Below are 19,585 nucleotides of genomic sequence, written 5' to 3'. Positions count from 1 at the left end.
CACAACATATTTTCCAATATTGAACAAGATGGCAAACTACAAAAATATCTTGCTGTTGTATTCTTTAATTCAGAGAGTCATTGTTATTTATAGTGATGGCACTCTTTGGTACTATACAGAATGGTACTCTCGCAGAGTTCAGAAAAAATCATGCTATCTACCTCAGGGAGGGAAAAAAAAAGAAAAAAAAAAGGAAGAAGAAAATCTGGGTTTATGGGTTACTTTATATCTAAGCCTGTCTGCTTAAAATTCTTTCTTCTGATCATGCTTATATGCCTAAATTTTAATGAGTGTTATCCTAAGCTGGTTAGAGTTACAAAAATTGATGCTTGGAGTGGAATCTGTCCTTAGGTATTCTCCTGAGTAAAGAAAAGAATAGTTCAATAATAAATAAAATCATATTTTTATATAGAGGGTTTTTTAAATTTTTTTTTTCTTTTCCTGGCTTGGTGATTAATAATGCTCTTTTATTCTGGTTTACTTTAAAAGTTTCTTGTTTTACTAATAACAAAACTTCACTGGTGGAGGAGTTGCCACAAACAGAATGTGTTCCCTTCTGTAGTAAATAATGGGAATTTTCATGTAGTGGATTTTTAGCCCTTGGGGGATTTTATTTTATGCATTTTCAAGTTGTTCAGTGACTTGCTGCAGAGACAGGGAGGAAGGAGGGGGAATCTATTTACACGAATTAGAGTCTTTGTTCCCACGAGCCCTCATAATTGGATGAACAAAACGACAGCTAGACTGAGAAGTGCTACTATCCCAGGTAATATCTTTTGAGCCAGAAACAAATTATCAAGTGAATTGTAGAACCAGGGTGAAACCTCATTGGGAGGATTCAAGGAGGTTGTGGGCAATAAGTGTTTTTTGAGAATGTCTGCCATTGAGAAGGCTTGTTGAAGTAAGAGAGAGTTTTATATTGGGATGGAAGTAATCCTTTCCACAAAAGTTTTGGCCCTACTCAGAGTGAGTTCCTTTACAAAAGATTTGTACATTTAATTGCTATTTTTTAAGCTTTTGTTCATTATTTTTAGAAGATAAAGTTTGTTGTAAAAGCACTGCCTTTGTACTCCAGCTTTCAAAATTAGGTGTTTCTCCCATTTGTTTTCTTCCTTTAGTATTCTTTAATATTTCTTTCTTCTGCTTTATATTTTTTTCTCTCCCAAATTGTTCCAGTTCAGTAATTGAAATCTGATTGAAATCTGATTCAAGCTGCTTATTCCAAACTCGTGTTAAATTGTCACGTTAGCATCATTAGTTTTCAAAAAAAGAGGGGTTTTTTTGTGTAAACTTGGTTATAGAACTGAACTGCATGCACTAAGGGGAAAAACGAGTTGAATGGGAATCCTGGGCGAAGCAAAGACTGCATAATTGGTTTTATGCCAGACCTTCTGCCTTTCACATGGGCAGGAAAGGGCCAGGGAAATGTCAGAGGTGGAAATCAGGGCAGCACAGTACTCCTGCAGAATTGCAAAGTGACCACCTACTGCAGCCAGCCTGAGAAATGGCCTGAGCTCAAGGCTGCTTTAAGATGGAAATACTCAGTTCTCCTGAAATCTTTCTACACCTAAGAGCCTCGGGATTACTACTACGTGTTTTGGGAGGAAACGCATTAAGAACTCTAAGCAGCCTCTCCCCGGAGCTCTTCCTGTGGGACAGGGCTGAGCTGGCTGTAAGGTTGCAGCCTTGCTAGTCCAATGCAAGCTTTTCCCAGCAGGTCAGGGTGTGGATTATCCATGTTCCCGTGGCTCTGACACAGCTGAGACACACAAGCTGTTTGGGAGCCTTTGCCTCCTCTGTGGCTATGCCATGCCTTGCTACTACACCTACAGAATTCAGCCTTTTACAGGCAGTTTCATTTTAATTCTTCTTTTTATTTAGTGCTTTAAAGAGCATCTATAATAAGGGCTTTTGCATTGTTAAGGATGAGGCATTTTTTCCCATTTTCTTTACACTGCTCTAGGATCACAAGCAAAACTTTAAAATAATCAGTGAGTTAATCAAGCTGATGCAACCCTCAATCAACCCTCAGGCAACAAAAGGGACAGGAAAAAGGTGACTTTTTACAGCACATGAGAAAAGATTGTCCCTTTTATAATATGTATGTCTTTCTATGAGGTATTGCAAGTGGTAAAGATACAAAAATGATCACACTGAAAACAAAAAATATGAAGTCTTGTAATTCTTAGTAATCTTGTATGTACAATCACCCACTTTTTGATTTAATCTACTGCAGTATTTTAGTCAATTATTTTTTTCTGTTGCAGTAAGTCTTATATTTTGAGAAAAAGGCAGTGAAAGAAGAAAGAAAAAATCAGTGAGCTTTGCAGAAGAAGAGAAATTTCCTTATTGCCATAATTCTGAATTAGTCATTGTCATGTATTCTGTAATCACTCATGTTTTAAGTAATAATGTAAAAGTCAACTCAAAGGCAGTCTACAGCAAAGAGGTCTTTAATTCAAGAATCCCTTAAGGAATTAAAATTCTGAATAGATGACATAGGCTCAATCAATACCTGCCTGAAAATATCCTAATATATGGGGGTTAAATGACATCATGCTATGTGAAGAAATTAAAAGAAAGTATTTTCAGTATTTACCTTATCTCTTTTTATTTAGATTAATAAAATCACTCGAATGTTAAACCTTTACATGTCTTTTTTTTTATTAGGAAAAGAATTTGACAGTAATCTCCCTTATGGTGTCTACCAATGGGTACAGTTCAGAATTTAGTGAGAAACTTAATTTCTTTTGAGTGTTGATTAGAGCCACGAGAAAATAATGAAATACTTACCATACATGGAAAAGCACTGAAACACCAACAGATATCACTGCTGGCGCTGTTGTGTGCACCAGTTGGCTTTTATTTGTATCTGGACACGTGGTAAAAATCTCAGCTCAAATTCTCTGGGGAGCATCTCCACCACCTGGGTAGGAGATGTTCCATTACTGCCGGCATTACTGTGTACCACTCTGGTTTTCCAGGTAGGTGACTGCACACAGGATAGAGTGCCTGGTTGTATCTGTCCCTTGCAAGGTGTATTGAGCACATTAGCTGGATTGCTGGATGTAGTACAGGAGCTTTTTCATGTCCACTGCCTACCACCAGAGTGCTTTCTTAAAAACCATAGCAGAGGGAGGGTTGGAGTTGTATTTCTCTCTCTGAAAGTATTTCATACTGTGTGAATATTCAGCTACAGATAAATGTGATTTCATTGCCATGTTAGTTCTGTTTTATGCTTCTGTATGTGTTTAATGCTTCCTGTGAGTGCAGGGGTTTGGTTCTTGGGAATATGCCAGACTACAAATTGATGACACAACCTCCACAGCTGGCTTACTGCACTGGGTCATGTTTTCTATGGCACACTCTGTGTAGAAGCTTGGCAGAACAGAGGATGTTGGTGAATTTGGTGAATATGATTTTAGCATATGATAAATAACATAAAATCTCCTGTTCAATTACTGGGCTGTATATTAGGCCATGGTTTTCCAACAAGTGAAAGGGAAATTATAACAGCAGCCAGTGCTGAAGAACTACTTACAGGTGGTTCTTCCCTCCTTTCCTCCCCAGTTCTGTTTTCAAACTCAGGGATTATGAGTGCTGTATCAATGACAAAATCTTCCTTCTGTGCACTGGGAAATGTTAGGGAGAGTAAGCAGAGATAACACATATGCTAAAGTAGTTTCTAAGAGAAAATGTCTAGATTTCTTAGCTTCTCATGCAGCACTTGCCTCTCTTTATATTCTAGACAGTGAATAGCAGTTTACTTTTGCAGCCCCAGTATGTTGGCTTTATCCTGTTGACTTTCTTGCCTTGGCATCATCATTTAAAGACAGCTGGGCCAAGGCTGTCTTTCAGGATTACAACTAATGGAGGAGGTCAAGAAGGATGGAGAAAGTCTAAGAAAGGCAGATGGAGCTGGGTGAAGAGAGCAGTGGAAAGGATGGGGGGAGATGAATGTGGAAGGAGAAACAAACATGGCAAAAGAGAAGGACAGAGAACGTAGCAGAAGGGCAGAAATGAGCAGAAAGGAGGGTAGATAAGGTCAAAGATGAGATGGGTGGAGCAGAGGGGCAAAGATATTGCACAAATATTTGGACCAAGTTGAGGGTGGAAGTGGACTGGAGGTGAGCAGAACTGTGTTAGTACAAATAATAAATCATACCAGGCATTGAGATAGACATAAACCATTAAAGGCAAAGATAAAAATAGTAACCTAAAACTAGTTCAAAGTACAAATATTAAACTTAAATGGTCCACAAGAAATATTTTGTGAAAGGAAAGGTAAATTGCATACCTTTGGCTTTTTCTTTTCTCACTTCCTTCAGCTGCAGCTTCCCTTACATATCCTGCATATTATCCTTATTCAGCAGAATTTCCTGCTTTTGAGACTTTAATTTGGTTAACAGCTTTCCAACTTGCATGTCTTATTTTTATGTGTAGATTACATTTTAGCACTCTTCTGCTTTTTGTTTTGCATTCCTCTCATGAATCCAAACAATTCTAAGCAAATGTAAAATCAACTCTACCTCAGGTAGGTTTCTCACTGAAGTCACTGGTTCTTTTTCCTGATTAAGTAGATACAGACTCTGGTCTATTCTGAAATTCATATTAAGGGCGTAATTAACTGCTGAAAGAGACTAGTAATCTAGGCAAGGCCCTAACACTGGAATGAAAAGGAGTTTACACTAAAAAGGAGAAGATATACTTTGTTCTCATGTTCCAGCACTGTGTTTTGAATAAACTGATTTCACCTGGTGTCTGAATCCTAAAGTGAAAAATGCCATCATCTACATGTCCAGCACAGGAGAGGTTGGGTTGAACTTCTGTATTTCTGTTCTGTCCTAATATGTGAGGGCTGTGCTTTCACTGAAACCGAGGTATTGCAGACAGTGTTTTGGTAGCTCTGGTTCATATTTTAAATAAAAAATTCTGCGTAATTGGTACAAAGTGTTTGGATGTGTTTTCAGTGAACATTTCATGCCAAACTCCATAAAGCACTTAATTCACAGAGTGTGCAGTTCCTGGGTACAGAGGCACAGGAGTAACAGAACAAAATGTAATGGAATATTATTAGCACTTTCAACGCAGGACCTGCTGCATGCTCAAGTTGTAGTTCCATTACATGGTAAATAGCTTAGAAGGCAATGAGAGAGCCCTCACAGTTTCCAATATATCCATACATAAAGCTTGCACCTGATCATTCTATTGAAATCCTTTTCTGATCTTAGTCCCTACAAATAAAACCACTTTTAGGTTTCCTCTGGAAAATGGTATTATGTGAGGAATACTCAAGGGAAATACAGCTGCAAATACTACTAGATGAAAATATTATATATTCCTGTCAGTTCTTAATATGACAGTTTTGTTGCAGTTTGCTGCTCTACCTTAAATCGCTGCAATAACTTGAATATGTTGTTAGCTTTTTTATTTTCTGTTCTACCATGAGTACCATTTGTTGCTGAGGTTGTAACTTTAATGTATAGTTTCTACTGAGTGTTTGCTCTGTGGTGGTATATTTCTGTCTGTAAGGTTTTTTTTGTTTTTTTTTTTTTTTTGTTTTGTTTTGTTTTTTTCCCCCCCTCCTTTTTACGTTTTCATTTCTTGTCCTCTAGTATTTCTCCAGATGCTCATCATCTTATTTTAGTTATTCTTCTATTTGTTACGTACACTGTCTAATCATTAATCCTCCTCAGTTGCTGCAGGATTTCCATGCTACTGTGCTTTCAGCTTCTGAGATGCTGTGTGATGTGATTCTGCCTTGGCTAGTGCATGGTTGTCTAAATTTGCTGTGTTTCAGATCATTACACTGACTTTAATTTTGATGTATTTGCATTTTACTCAGTTGTAGTCTGACTCTTTTCCCTTGATCAGTTAAATTACTATCTGTACAGTGTTACATTTGTACTACTGCTGGAAATACTAACTAAAGGCTTATAATTGAAGTGCTATTTACAACTGCTGACCTCCAGCTCGTTTCTGATTTCACTGTGATGTTGACCTTTTATAGATTGCACTGTTGTAAATCTTTGAAGTGATTCTTCTTGTCATCATATTTCTAGTAATTATGATTTGCATTGCATTAACACCTAGAAGCCTCTCCCACCTTACCCTTGTTGCATAAGATGACCTTTTTTATGCACTAATTCACATATGGGTATCACAATACACTTCTTTCTCTAAAGAATTTATGTTAAAATGAAGATGAATGCTTGCCTCTGTTTCCATTCTTTAAATATCAACCTTTGAATTAATGAAATTGGTTGTAAGGGATTCTTATTCCTAGAAACTATTTTCTTGCTTATCTAACAAAATCTGAGTATTTTGAACTTTTCTAGGCTTTAAAAATAAATAAATAAAGATAAATAATTTAAAATGTTTCAAAGAGGTCATGTTTGAGTAAAATTTTCTCAGATTTTTGCTTGTTGGGCATCAACTTCAAAGAAAGCATTAAGTGAAATTAGGTCTGATATTTCCTCTTTGTTTATATTTCAATGCACTATTGAGCAGCACAGAAACTAAATTGCAGCTGATTCTCACAACAAGCAGCATTTGATTCTGTAAGTTTCAAAGTTAGAGTTTTATTTTTACTCTGGTAGCTGTGCTCTGAGAAGGTGGTGCTGGGTGGATGGCATGCTCATTTAATGCTTTCCCAGTGTACATAGTGGAGAACAGTTATGAATTCTGTTCATAGACTTGCTTAATAAATGAATTCGAGGCAGGTCACTAATTTCTTTAATGATAGTATTGCTTAAAAGTCTGTGTAAAGAGCTGGCTGTTGACTCTAATGACAGAGGATGCTCACAGATAATGGCATCACCTGCATCTTCATATCTAGTTTCACCCTGATCTCTCATGTTTTTCTGACACCTTCATTTTTTTTTTTTTTTTTTTTTAGATAAATCTAGGTATGCACACCAACTAGTTGCTTTTGGGTTTTGCCAAATTCTTAGATAACATGTGCCAATATTTTGAAGATTGTTCTAAGTATGTTTCTGTTTTCACTGAGAAAGTTGTAAAATACCTGTGAAAAGCCAGGTTTTTGCTTTGAACTTCCTTTTTTACTTCCCTTAAGTGCTCCTTTTACTTCCCTTAAATGGTCTTGTTTATGTTTATGGAAAGCTTCTCTGCTCCCTAACTGCCCCTCCAACGGAATCTCAAATATTTGTATTAACGTTTGTGTTAATACAAATTATTCTTCCTTGTGCCCTAATTGCAGTAAACCAGTCTTTTTCACTTCATATGAAAGTATTCTCATGCCATGATCAATATTGCCCTGAGCAGGTTAGTTTTCTCTTAAATAATTACTTGATATAAATATAAAAGCCTTGTGGTGTTCTGCATAGTATGCAGTGTTTGGAGGAAGCTAGCCTAATTCCCTCTTTTGGAAGTATTAGTGTTTCTCAAATGTGAGTAAATGCCTAGTCTCTAGGTAACTTTTCTGAATACATGTGGGTGTTTTGCTGATTTTATCTGTGTGTTAGGCTGTGGAGGACAGAACAGTAATGAAATTTTCAAACATTATAGAACCTTACACAAGCTGTATTTGCCATGGTTCTTCAGGAGGGAGGAGTATGGAGGGAAGGTGGTTTAAGTGATGGCTCTCAGATGACATACCCCAGTCATTGGCTGAGTATAGACCCAAGGACTCCTAATTCAAAATCTCTTGATTTAACTACTAGGTATTGCTCTATTCCTGACAAAGCATCACTCTGTTAGTGAGGGGATAAAGTGCTACTAATACATCAAATCTTATCAAATGACTTTAAACTTATCTTGGCTTTCTTTTCACCAAGGTTTGCTGTAAATCTTTCCTACTGGGGAGTAGCATGACTTGTGTCCTTGCTAAAAGGAGAAGATTGATTTACTGTATTCATATGGAACCAGCAGATTCCTATGAGTATGCAATAATGAATTGGAGTATCCATAAGTTTTTTCCCTATGCAACACTTTGGGAGACCTTAAGGCCTGGAATATGTTACAGAAGTGCATTTGATGGAAACTTATAAATGTGTGTCTTCTGCATAGAATAACAGCATAACAAATCTTGTAGTATGAGCAGTATTCTTATTCTTCAAATAATCTAATTGATTGTTCATTGGGCTCAGTCAGCCAAAAGTGGAGGGAAACTTTGTACAGACATCATTAGTTTTTCTCCATTTAAAGATTAATCATGAAGAGCTCTGGCTCTTTAATTCTGTAATTTGTATATTTAATGGGCTGCTGCAGAATCTATGACAGTAATTAGCATAGCCTGAAAACTCATTAATACGCAACAACATGATTAATGCAGCATTAATGCAAACATGACTGAAGTTATTTGGGTTATGTAGTAAGAAGATTAAAGCTAAAATGTCCTGTTTGTTTTATCAGTAGTGGGTATAATGGGGTAGCAAGCAAAATAAGAAAAAACAGGTATCAAATTAGTCATTTTAGTGGAAAAGAAACACTCAGATCTCATCAAGGGGATTTGGGGTTTTGCTTGACAGTTGGTTTCCACAAGAAATGTTGCATATTTTCACCTTTCATTCACTCACCATACTCTCTGTTTATGCTTGCTCAACATTTTAGTTTGATTTACCTTATTGGCAGTTTGATGTATTAAGAATACCTAAAAAAAATTCTTCATATGTAGAGTCATTCTGAATAAAGTTAGACTTTTTCAATATGCAGGGCTTTTTTACAGTCTAATGTAGAAACCATGGATTTTTGGCTTCTCTTGGTTTTACTGTGATCACAAAAGAAAAGGTTATCCATTTACAGTTTGGGAAAAAGTTTGGGAACTTTTTGTATGTGGGTTTATACAGCTATATATATGTTATATATATGTTTTATGTATATATATATGTTATGTATGCACATATCATACATATATATATGTGACTTTTAGGCATATATTTTATATTTCTAATAAACCTAAAACAGCTTAAAAATGAAGAGGATTTACTTCATCAGTGGAATTACTAACTTAATGTAATGTTAGTGATGATGAGCTTTGAAAATGTTTTTGAACACATTAAGGTCACAGTAAAAGATGAAGCCTGATCCTGTATGAAAAACAGCAACATGTCTTGGACAGCTTTGGGAAGATGATTTTCTGTCTTCTTCTCTTGATAAAATCCAGGAAGCTGTAGACCAGCACAAAGCGTGAAGAAGTCCTTGTATTCAGCAGAGGATCTTCATAAGTATGTCCAAGGATGTGTCCTCTGAGTTTCTTCTTTTCTTCCCATTCCACTATCCATTAAGTGAAACTGCTTTGAAAACTGGTCAATTTTTGTTAAGTCTTCCTTCTAACCTTTTTTTCTAAAGGTGCATTCTCTTATATATTAAAAAAAAAAATCTCTTTTAGCTATTGTGATGGCATGAGGTATTACTTTCACAGTGAGAATAGCAACAAAATTCTATGGAGGTACATAGCAATTGAGAGTTTTACTCTCCATCTCCCCCCTCCCTAGTTAAAACAAATTTTGTTTTATAATTTCTGTGGGAAAATGTATTTTGATTAGGTAAGAGCATTTGTACACAGTCTTAATGTTAAATAAACCCCTAAAGTTTGTCATCCTGAAGGGACTGCTGAGAGCCTAATGCTGTTGTCAAAATTTTATATACAATTTCTGTTCATTTTAGCTGGCATTATGCACAAATAAGGCTCTCAGTGAGCATAAAGTGATCACTTTCTTTGCCAACAATTTTCTGTTTATTGGAATGTGCAATTATATAATTATTTAAACCATTTAATATAACAATGTAATTAGAATAGAAATGCAAATTATATTTCTACAATTGTGCAATTTTGGGAAAAATTCACTGGAAATGGATGTGCTTCACAGATTATGCAAAATTCATTTCTGAAATTGCTTTGTGTTTTTCAAGATATTTGGCAGATTTCTTCTTTTTTATTTTTCCAATTGTAATGTACGCTCTTTTCCATTTAAATTCTTCCAAAACTTACAAGGAAATTGTCCATAATATGCTAAGCTATTTTTCCTGTTGGTATAAACCTTACACATATGGGTTGGGATTTGATGCATTTGTGAAAATTAAGCTAAAATAGTCTTGCTGATCACTGACAAGATTGGAAATATATTTATTTGACTTAGCACTTTTGGATAGAGTTGTTCCTGTGGTTATATGTAAGTTTTGGTGAAGGGTCTGGAGACTTTTGAGACTTCTAGATGAATTTTTTTATTTAATAATTATAATAATTTCTATGTTTTAGCTATTTTCCAACTCTGAATATCTAGTTTTAGAGAAAGGTGCTCTAGAGGTATTTTTCCTGAATGTTTGGGGCAAAATTAATTTTTAAGTAGGTCACTTTGCTGAAATCTCTCAGCTGTTATTGCAGAAGATGATTTCAGTTGTCTTGCCTCCCTGCCTACATTCTTGCCTCTACTCTTCCCCAAAATTTCAAACAACGATTTTTGAGGACTCTAAACATTTTTTGTATTTTGAAATGTTTATGACTTTTTAAAAACCTTTTTTATTTGTTTTAGAAAAACTAAACTCAGTTCAGTTGATTTGGAAAGGCGCTACAGCAAGTTGTTGCCATCTATACATCTATATTCTGGCTGAATGGTTTCTTGGGCAAATAAAACCTATTTTAAACTTTTCATTTTGTGAGAGAAAAGGGGTTTTGCATTAGTCAAAAATTAATTTTATTGCTATAATAATTATAAATTATTAGTATATATTATGCTAATCTAGGAGCTGCTCTAATTTATTATTTTCCTGCTGACTGCCAACTGATTCTTCTAAACTCAAAATAATCCCATGTGCTCTGTAAACTTGCCAGAAATGCAGTCTGCATCTCAAGAGCATATTCCTGCCTCTTAAATACTTTTGTGCTAGCCTTGTAATTCATATTGAAATGTGCTAGAAGAGTCTGAATCCAGGTAGTCTGAATTGGAAATGCTACTGAAGTTCTGAGCCTTGCTAAACTTACACAAGGCAAGCAAAGAGGGGGTAGAAAAATCTCACCATATGCACTTTCTTTATTGGACAAAAAACTGTGTTCTGGCACATCAAAAATTAGAGTAATAATATATAATTTTACTTGTAATGTCAGCCTGTACCTGAAAAGGACTCTCAAAGCTGTGTCCCTCACAGGGTAATGTGCTGATGTTGTATCTCAGGTGAATGCCTTTGAAGATGCCTGCACTGGTCATGTTTCACAGCCTCATTCCCATTCTAACCTGGGTTGCCATCTTTGAAACTAGGGCAGAAATCCAGTCCCAATCCGCTACTGTGTAAATTGAAATTTGTAGATCCTGACAGCGGGCTAGTCTGCCCTAATACATTTTGGGATACTTGAAAACACTAATGCTAATAATTATGAATTTATTTTACTTGTCCTCTTTATTACTCTGTAGTCTTCTTTTCATCTTTTATGTGCACTATATACAGTGCTTGTATCAGTTTTTGTACAATGCCATTATAATTAAAGAAATTCAATTACGGAAATTAAATAAATTTCTTTATTTATAATTAAAGGAATTCTGACAGCTTCTCCAATTGCAGCTATAATTTGAAATGGAATTAAAGAATTTATTTGAATGACATACATTAATGTTTAATTTGTAGTAGAATTTCCTGTTGGTTTTTATCCCAGGAATGAGAGCAAGTTCTTGTGGAACAATAATTTGTGTCACACATAGCAGGCGTGTTAGGTGAATTCTTGAGTTACAATGCAAGATTCAGCTGATTAAAAGTACCTTCCTACTATGCCCTGCAGATGGTCATGTTTTCCATCCAAGATTTAGTAGCATGAGTAGTGTGGCTGAGATACAGTTTCTGCATATGACAAATTACAGAAGAAATTGTAATGTCACCACTTTATTTATGTTTTTATTTATATGTTATATTTAACATTGAAATTAGCATTTTAGATGTGCATGCTGAAACAATAGACATGAGTCTTTGAGAAACTTGAAAAATGTCTCACCCTCTCCCTAGGTATGAAAAAAAAAGGAAAAAAAAATTGGTAATACTATGGGGTTTTCAAGTCCTGTGAAACTTCTCAGGTGTCGGAAGGAAAGACTTCTATGTCCAAGTGAAGTAAATTTATTTCCAGTGTTCAGTGCCACTAAGAGAGGAAAATGGCATGCTTGTAGTTGCTACAGGTCTGAATGGGCCTCTGGGTATGCTTTGTGTTGACCATGAGGTCCAGCATTAATTACTTTGTTCTTGTGAAAAAATATTAATTTCACAAGTTTCTTATCATGCAGTGAAAATGTTGTCCGTGGGGCATAAGTTTTCTTAATATTGGGTTTGTCTCCTGCAGTCACTTCAGGAAATGTGAGAAATTATTAATACTGTACTTCCTTATGAAAATTCCAAAGATCCTGGAACTTAAAGGGATGGAGTCCTTTTCTCAGCTCTTTCATAGGTGACAAATGAATTTTAAAGAAACTAAGATTCCTACTCATCAGTAAGTTCTATAAAGCTGTGTCTGCTATACAAGCAGGACTCTTCAATTTCCAAAGAAAAAGAAGGCTTCTGCATAACAATTGAAAACTTCTGAAATTTCTGCAATTTTACTGCTATGAATCATTTAATTTCTATTTTCTGACACAATGTTATACAAGAAGAGTGTTTTTGCCGAAACTCAGTTATTTTGTTTGTGTTTGTCCTTCTGAATTATGTGTGAGAAGGGATCCTCTGGTCTTCAGAAATGTCTTTTGGCAGCTTCATAAAAATACTGGCAGCTTGTTAAATTAACTGTGCTCCCCACTGCTGGGATTAGAAGTCATCAGTCTTGGGCTCTCCAGCAGATCTGCAGCTGGAAGTACCTGGAACCTCAGAGTATTCCAAGTGTTCATTTGTGAGCCAGGAAAGACTATGCTCTTCCTTAACTAGGGACACTGTTCGTTGAGGGTTTTGATGTGCATGGGGTTACTTGTGTGCAATTGCTTCTTGCAGGTGTTTTAATGGCAGGACTGATTTTCATTGCCTTGAGAATGTTTTGTGTCTCTGACTGCATCATGTGATTTACATAAAAACATTATATGTGATTAGGTAGAGAGGCCAAAGGATATTTCTTTCAGGTATAGGTAACTAACAAGCATAATCTTATATGAATATGTGTCAGAATTATGGTTTTTATTTTTTTAATATAGCTACTTTCTACAATAAAAACTTTAGACTTTTATTGTTTTCTGCCTGACATAAAATAGGGAAAATACTGGATATTTTGATAAAGTTGGGTAAAACCCAATAACTTACCTTGTTCTGTAAAAGCATCTTATATAGAAATGTCATGGAAGTGTATAGAATAGGTGGGTACTGCTATTACTGTCTTTTCATTTCCGTTTGCAAAACAATTGGTACAGGAAAGGCATGACTCTACCATACACTGAGGATTGTAACAGAAACTACATAGAGGACTGGTGATAATGATCTGGAAAGTTCTCAGTTAAGCTTAGTTCATCCATGGCTCCTTTTATTTGGATATTTCCAATTTTTCTTGGAAAACTACTTTTTACAAGTGTTCTTTATGCACTTAGATATGATGTTTAGAAAAGAATATATATACAAATATGCACGTGAACACATACGTATATCTTTTGGAGGCAAAACCCTAATGTTCATATACATCCTTGCATGCAGAAACATAATTTTTGCTTTGGCTATAGATATGTTAAGTCGTAAGTGAAAATCTACATCAACTATTAGAATAGTATGCTAATATCTGAATTATATTTTCTTAAGAAAGATGTTACTAAACAACATTTGTCACAATTACATGTCTCATTTTACAGATGAATAAGGTGAATAAGATGAATAATTTCTGTCAAGGGCTGCCTCAGTCTGGATTAGTAAAATTTCTCCATCAATGTCTATCAAGGGTTTTGGGTAAACAGAACTTCCATGATTTTGCTTTGCAATGTTGCTGCTGTTTCTAAAATTATATTTTATTAATAATTTCTTTTATAACCTACAAGAACCACTTTTGGCATTAACCATCTACTTGTTTTTTTTTTTTTTTTTTTTTTTTCAACCAGGTATTAAAGTGAAATTTAGAACCCTGGAGCCTGATGGTTTGATTTTTTTCTCTGCATCACCTGGCAAACAGGAGGAGTACATCGCATTGCAGCTGAGGAGTGGGCGTCCTTACTTTCTTTTTGATCCACAGGTACAAAAGTCAGGATCCCATAAAAATAGCTTATATCATTTACCTTTGTACTTTTTACATGCTTATCCTTGGTTGTTTATTTGTTATTGTTTGGTTGGTTTTGGGTTGTTTTTTGTGTGTTTGTCTTTTAAATTTAATTGATACAAGCCAACTTGCTTCTCAGAACCCTTAGGTAATTAGAGATTTTGAGGAGAGAAAAACTGAAATGCTTAATCTTTGCTCTTTTTATTGCTACGTATGCCACAATATAAAACTTTTTTTTTTTTTGCATATTTATGGGTTGGGTTTTTTGTCAGTGCCACTGTACACCACTACAGTTAAACTTCCAAGATTTCAAAGTTGTGCAGAACTAAGTTTTTAATTAGTTAGTAAGTTTATATAATGTTAGTCAATTATTTATAAACCTCCTATCTTGAGACTGTTTTCTTATTTTGCATAATGTCACCATTATGCAAAATCATAATAATAATGAGGGAAGCGTCAACAAAATAAAAATAAGGCCATATGCCTTGCATTTCTCTTTGGGTATTTTGTGTTTTCTGTGTACCCCAAAACTGGATTTCCTTATAGAATTAAAAAACATTATGGCCTCACTTGTATTTTATAAATACGCAAGAAACTGTAAATAATAATCAGATTTTTCTAACCCACTGTTACCCTCCTGAGCTCTGCCACAGTCATTCTGTGGCCATATGAAGGTGTTGTGCAGTAATGAAAATCCCCTTTAGCTTTGGAGGACCTATAGAAGAAGTAAGGTGCTGCACAGAGGCTGGTTTGCATGTGATCCCATGCTAGATAATATTAGATCTGTTTCTAAGCCCAAGATATTAATTTCTATTAATTCTACTGCATTTACACACAGGTTTTATCTTATTGTGTACTTCAGCTTTTGGGACCAAGGTTAATGTTGTCCTCATCCACATTTTAATAGGGACTAATTCTGTTTTCTCTCTTATATGTACTTCTGTTATATACCTATACCTTCTTGTAACTGAAAAGAGAGTTTTATTTCCTTTACAAGATGTTCTGAGGTTTATTTAGATTTTTTTTGTTATTGTTTGATGGTTAATTGGAATGGATTTCTTTCAACTGACATTTTAATGCTTCGAATAGTATTCCTAGTCCTTCTTGCAGATTTGCTTCTTCTAAAGTAGCTTTAGGTCAGCTTGTTTAGATCATTCCCTAGAAGATGTTTTGTTTGTTTGGATCCACAGTGTCTGGGGAACAGGAAGGGGAGAGATGGAATAATGGCTGCTTTGGGGCTTTAATCTTTCCCCTGTCTATTTTACCTGTCTTTTAACTGTAAAAAACTGAGCATGTGACCTGTTCAGTCCTCAGAGCTTCTCAGCTCATGTAATATTTTCAACAGTCACTGTCATAAATTTTAGCAGATTACTTGTTTATGAATGTCTTTGTTTATCTTTTTGTTTCATTTGAATCAGGCAACTCTTCTCCATGCTGATTTTCAGGATCAGCACTTCAGTAGTGTTTCCTCTTATAAAATAGCCTATGGTGATGCTTCAGTGCTTCAGCTGATGTTTAGAGAAAAAAAAAGCAGTCATTCAAGGCATCCAGGAACAATGTAGGTCTTAAGAGTTGATTTACTATCTTGAAAGCTAATGCTTTCTAATTTCTCATTAATAATGTGGAAGAGATTCCTGTACATTCTCAGATTCAGAAATGGGGTACAGTGCCCTACATCAAAGTGTTTTGTGTAGAAACTTTTTCAAAATCTTTTTCCTCTGAAAATTGTTATCAAAAATTTTCAGTCTTCTGTATCCCTAATATGCTGTGCTACTGTGCTGTCTTTACCTTTGTTTCTATGGTTTTTGTCATAGTTTCTTTTTTTCTCTTGCCATGAGTTGCTATTCCTATCCTACAGTGTCAGATATCCTGTACTGTAGCAGCATTCCTTCATCTTTCATTTGTGCATCACAGTCTGCATTAGTGTGTAAATGCTTTGATTACTTCTTATTGACATCATGTGGTGTCTTAGCCAGGTTATAGGTATTGTTGTCTCTAATTACAGTCATGGCATATGCAGTAAACATTTATGGCCCTTCCTTTGTGCTCTTCTCTGAGAAATTGCAAACATTCGTTTTGATGACAATTGTGTCTCTGCAGCTTTTTATCTGTAGCAGTGTGGTGTGATATTCTGTGCTCCCTTCCAGCTGTGACCTGTCACAGGTTAATTATTTGTACCCTTAGTCCCTTTCAGGATGCTGGGCTGTATCTTTGCTCATGATCAGCAGCACGTTTTCTCTTTGTTGTGTCTGCTCTGGGGATGGTCCTGCCAAGTCCTCCTAGTGGGGAGCCTTCAGCAGCCTCACTTCTTCCTTCGCTAAGTGTTAATTTCAAATCCTTTTCTTCGTGTCCATTCATACTTCTCTGAGCTCCATGTGCACCACCATTCATCTGGCTGCTGTCTGAGCATCCCTTTTGTCTCCCTTTTGTGCTGTGCAACTGCTCTTTTTCCCTTCCTAATTCTTTTACTGCCATTCTTTGTGGGTTTCTAGTCATGGTCCAGGAAGCATGAGGGTTTTTTGCACACAGATGTTTTCCTTAGCCTTTTTGGAACAATCACTTTTTTCCATAGATCTTCCTCCAAACTCAGAATGTCTGTAAAACTTCAGCTCTTGGATTTTTTTTTTTTTTTCTTATTGTGATGTCTTTACATCTACACCTAAATTACACAATCAACTCCAGGTAAATTTATGGTTATCTTTCAGTGGATACAGGTAATTTCTTTTGTTCCCAGGGAAGTACTGAATATTTTATACCCAGTGAAATCAGTTACAGTGGAAATATAAGCCCAATGTGGAGCACCATTTTTCCTAAGTGTTTAGGGCAGCCTGAGGATAGAGTGAGATTCTTCTCACAGGATGGAGGGAATTGTATCCAGCTCTTCCATTTTAGATGATCCATTTACTAAATTTTACAGCAAAGAGGAGGAACACCAGATACTTTCCTTGTGTGTGTTGCCTTTATGGTTGTTTTTGTCATGGAGAGGCCAAAGTATTAGGCGCAGTCTGAAGGTGAGGTTGTTAATTCCACATAAAAAGGAAGGTGGACAATGCCTGGCTATGAGTCCCAACTACACCTTCCTCCTTGACACTGGAGAAACTTCAGTATGTGTTCTCCTTCTTAGCAGTAAGAGTTTATGCATTGAAAGAACTTGACTGGGAAAAGTTTTGTTGCATTCAGACTTTGGCACCTGAGACAGTATCTCTGAAGATTCGTGTTTGTGATGCTTCTCTGTAAACATCAGTATGACAGAACCATTTAAATTTACTCAGTTATTACTGCCAGCAACCAAATATTAGGACTTATTGTATGGCCTAGCAAAATAAACCAGATTTCAAAATATGTGATTTCCAAAATCCATGACAAGCCATCTCACAGCAGGCTGTTTGAATGCGATCCTAGAGTGACTCTGGTAATTCTGCAAAAAGTATAAAGAGGCCTCTCCAGAGCAGCACATGGTGAACCCTGAACACTTTTTTTATTTTTTTTTTTTGTCTTCTGCCTTCCCTGCAGTCTCCCCACTAAAAAAAAAAAAAAAAAAAAAAAGCAGAGATTAGCATATATGCTTGTGTGGTCCCAGGTTGAATTGGTTACAAATAAATGTGGTTTCTGATGTATAAAACTGTTAATGCTCTAGACTGTCGCCAAACATCGTATGAAGAACCACTTATTCAGGCACCTGATCTTTAGAATGCAGCATCGTTTGTAACAATTTTAACGCTAACTAAGTACACTTTGATGAGACAGCATTTAATAAAATGCTCATTAATTTCATCATTAGCAAGGGTATGCTAAGAAGTAAGCCAGTTTCTTATGTCACGCCCAATTAGCATCCCATGCTAGTAATCCCATTAGTATTGTTGAATTCACTAATGGAAAAACTAATGGGCATGCTACCAGGGCACATTAATTGGGCATGACACCAGTTCTGGTTTTAATTATTAAACTACGATAATGAAATGTGTGTGTTTGTAAAATATTAAAATGTTGAAATAGGACAGAAGACAATAAAAAATAGTATATGAAAAAGTGCCATTTGTATGTAAGGATATACAGCTTTGTTTTCTTGTTATGGGGCAGAGGGACTGCTCTCCAAACCTCAACACCAGGACGTTGGCTGAATGGAGCTAGAAACATGCTCTAAATATGTACAGGAAATAATTTTTCTTTAACTGAGTACATGTGTGCACATCACATGTATATTTTGATACGTAGGATACATGGTGACAGTCCCCAGTGCCAAATGTAAGTGTAAAATGTATTCAGGGTTCATAAGTCTGTGTGCCAAAATGCAATTTCTAATGGATGAACATCACTAAAGGAAGAATACTGAATTTTAATAAGAGGGTTTTAGTATCAATCAAAATAGGTGGTTGTTTCTATCAACAGCTTTTCTCCATCTGCATAATTCCAAGATCCTTGAACCACAAAGAATATCTGGGAAAAAAAGTTGTTGAACTGTCTGGCTTGCTGCTGCAGAGTTACAAGCTGGGCCCCCAACGTATAAGGAAACTGAAGTGGTTGAATATAGCCCAATACCTATATTAAGAAACATTTTTCTACCAGTAGTTGCCTGCTGTACAGGACAATTCTGTTTTGCAAGTTTAACAGAATAACTTTGAGTTACCAGATACTTTAAGAATGATACAAAGTCCTGAGGCAGTATTATGGGCATTTTTAAAAAGTTAGATAATTATTTGGATATAAATATCAAGAAATTCTTGAAATATAATAGTTTAATTTTTATTACATCATTATATTAATTTATGTAATATTTTGGGGGTTTTTTTTGCATATTTGAGATTTAGTTTGGTAACTGCATCTATTGCGCTCCTCTTACTCAGCAATTCAGAAAAGATTTCTCTGTGTTTGTAATAGATGTCCTTAAATTCATCCCTTCATGTAGTACTTTTTTGTTTTATTGAAACGTGATGAAAATTCTCAGTAAAATAAAATACATTTTTACAAGCATCCCTTGTACCAGAAAAGCAACCTCAAGTAACTGCTTTTTGGACGTTTTTCTTGTTTAGTTTGGTTTGTTTATTTGTTGGGGGGGTGGGCAGGTTTGACGTTTTGTTTTGCGGTATTTTTGCTTTGTTTTATTTTCCTGAATCTCTGGGTATGACCTTCCCCCCTCCCCCCCCCCCCCCCCCCAAAATAAATGTATGATACTCTCTCATCCAGGAATTTTAGTCCTTTTGAGACCAGGTTAACATGAGAGAACATGCATCTATCATGCTACACATGCACCCCTTTTTTGGATCTCTTCATGTGGACAGGTGCTGCAATTAACAATCCTGATATGCAGCTGCTCTCCATGGATGGCACATTGAACCATGGCCATCTAACTTCACAGCCACAGAATCTTTGAAGTAAATAGAGACATAATAAAAAAAAAATTAATAGAAAATAAAAAATCAGAGTGACAGG

The 19,585-nt window shown here is 35.7% G+C and overlaps 1 protein-coding gene across 1 annotated transcript in view; it reads left to right on the top strand.

Annotated features, from left to right (window-relative positions):
• USH2A (usherin) overlaps positions 1-19,585 on the top strand; it is a 374,892-nt gene that overhangs the window by 120,315 nt on the left and 234,992 nt on the right. Inside the window, exon 21 of the mRNA XM_062490428.1 lies at positions 14,001-14,131. Within this exon, the coding sequence (XP_062346412.1) occupies positions 14,001-14,131 (131 nt within the window). The remainder of the gene's footprint in view (positions 1-14,000; positions 14,132-19,585) is intronic.

This window comes from Cinclus cinclus, chromosome 3 (assembly GCF_963662255.1).
Source record: "Cinclus cinclus chromosome 3, bCinCin1.1, whole genome shotgun sequence".
Taxonomy (NCBI): Eukaryota; Metazoa; Chordata; class Aves; order Passeriformes; family Cinclidae; genus Cinclus; species Cinclus cinclus.
The sequence above is the reverse complement of the archived record's forward strand: the minus strand, read 5'-3'. Positions and strand labels throughout refer to the sequence as shown.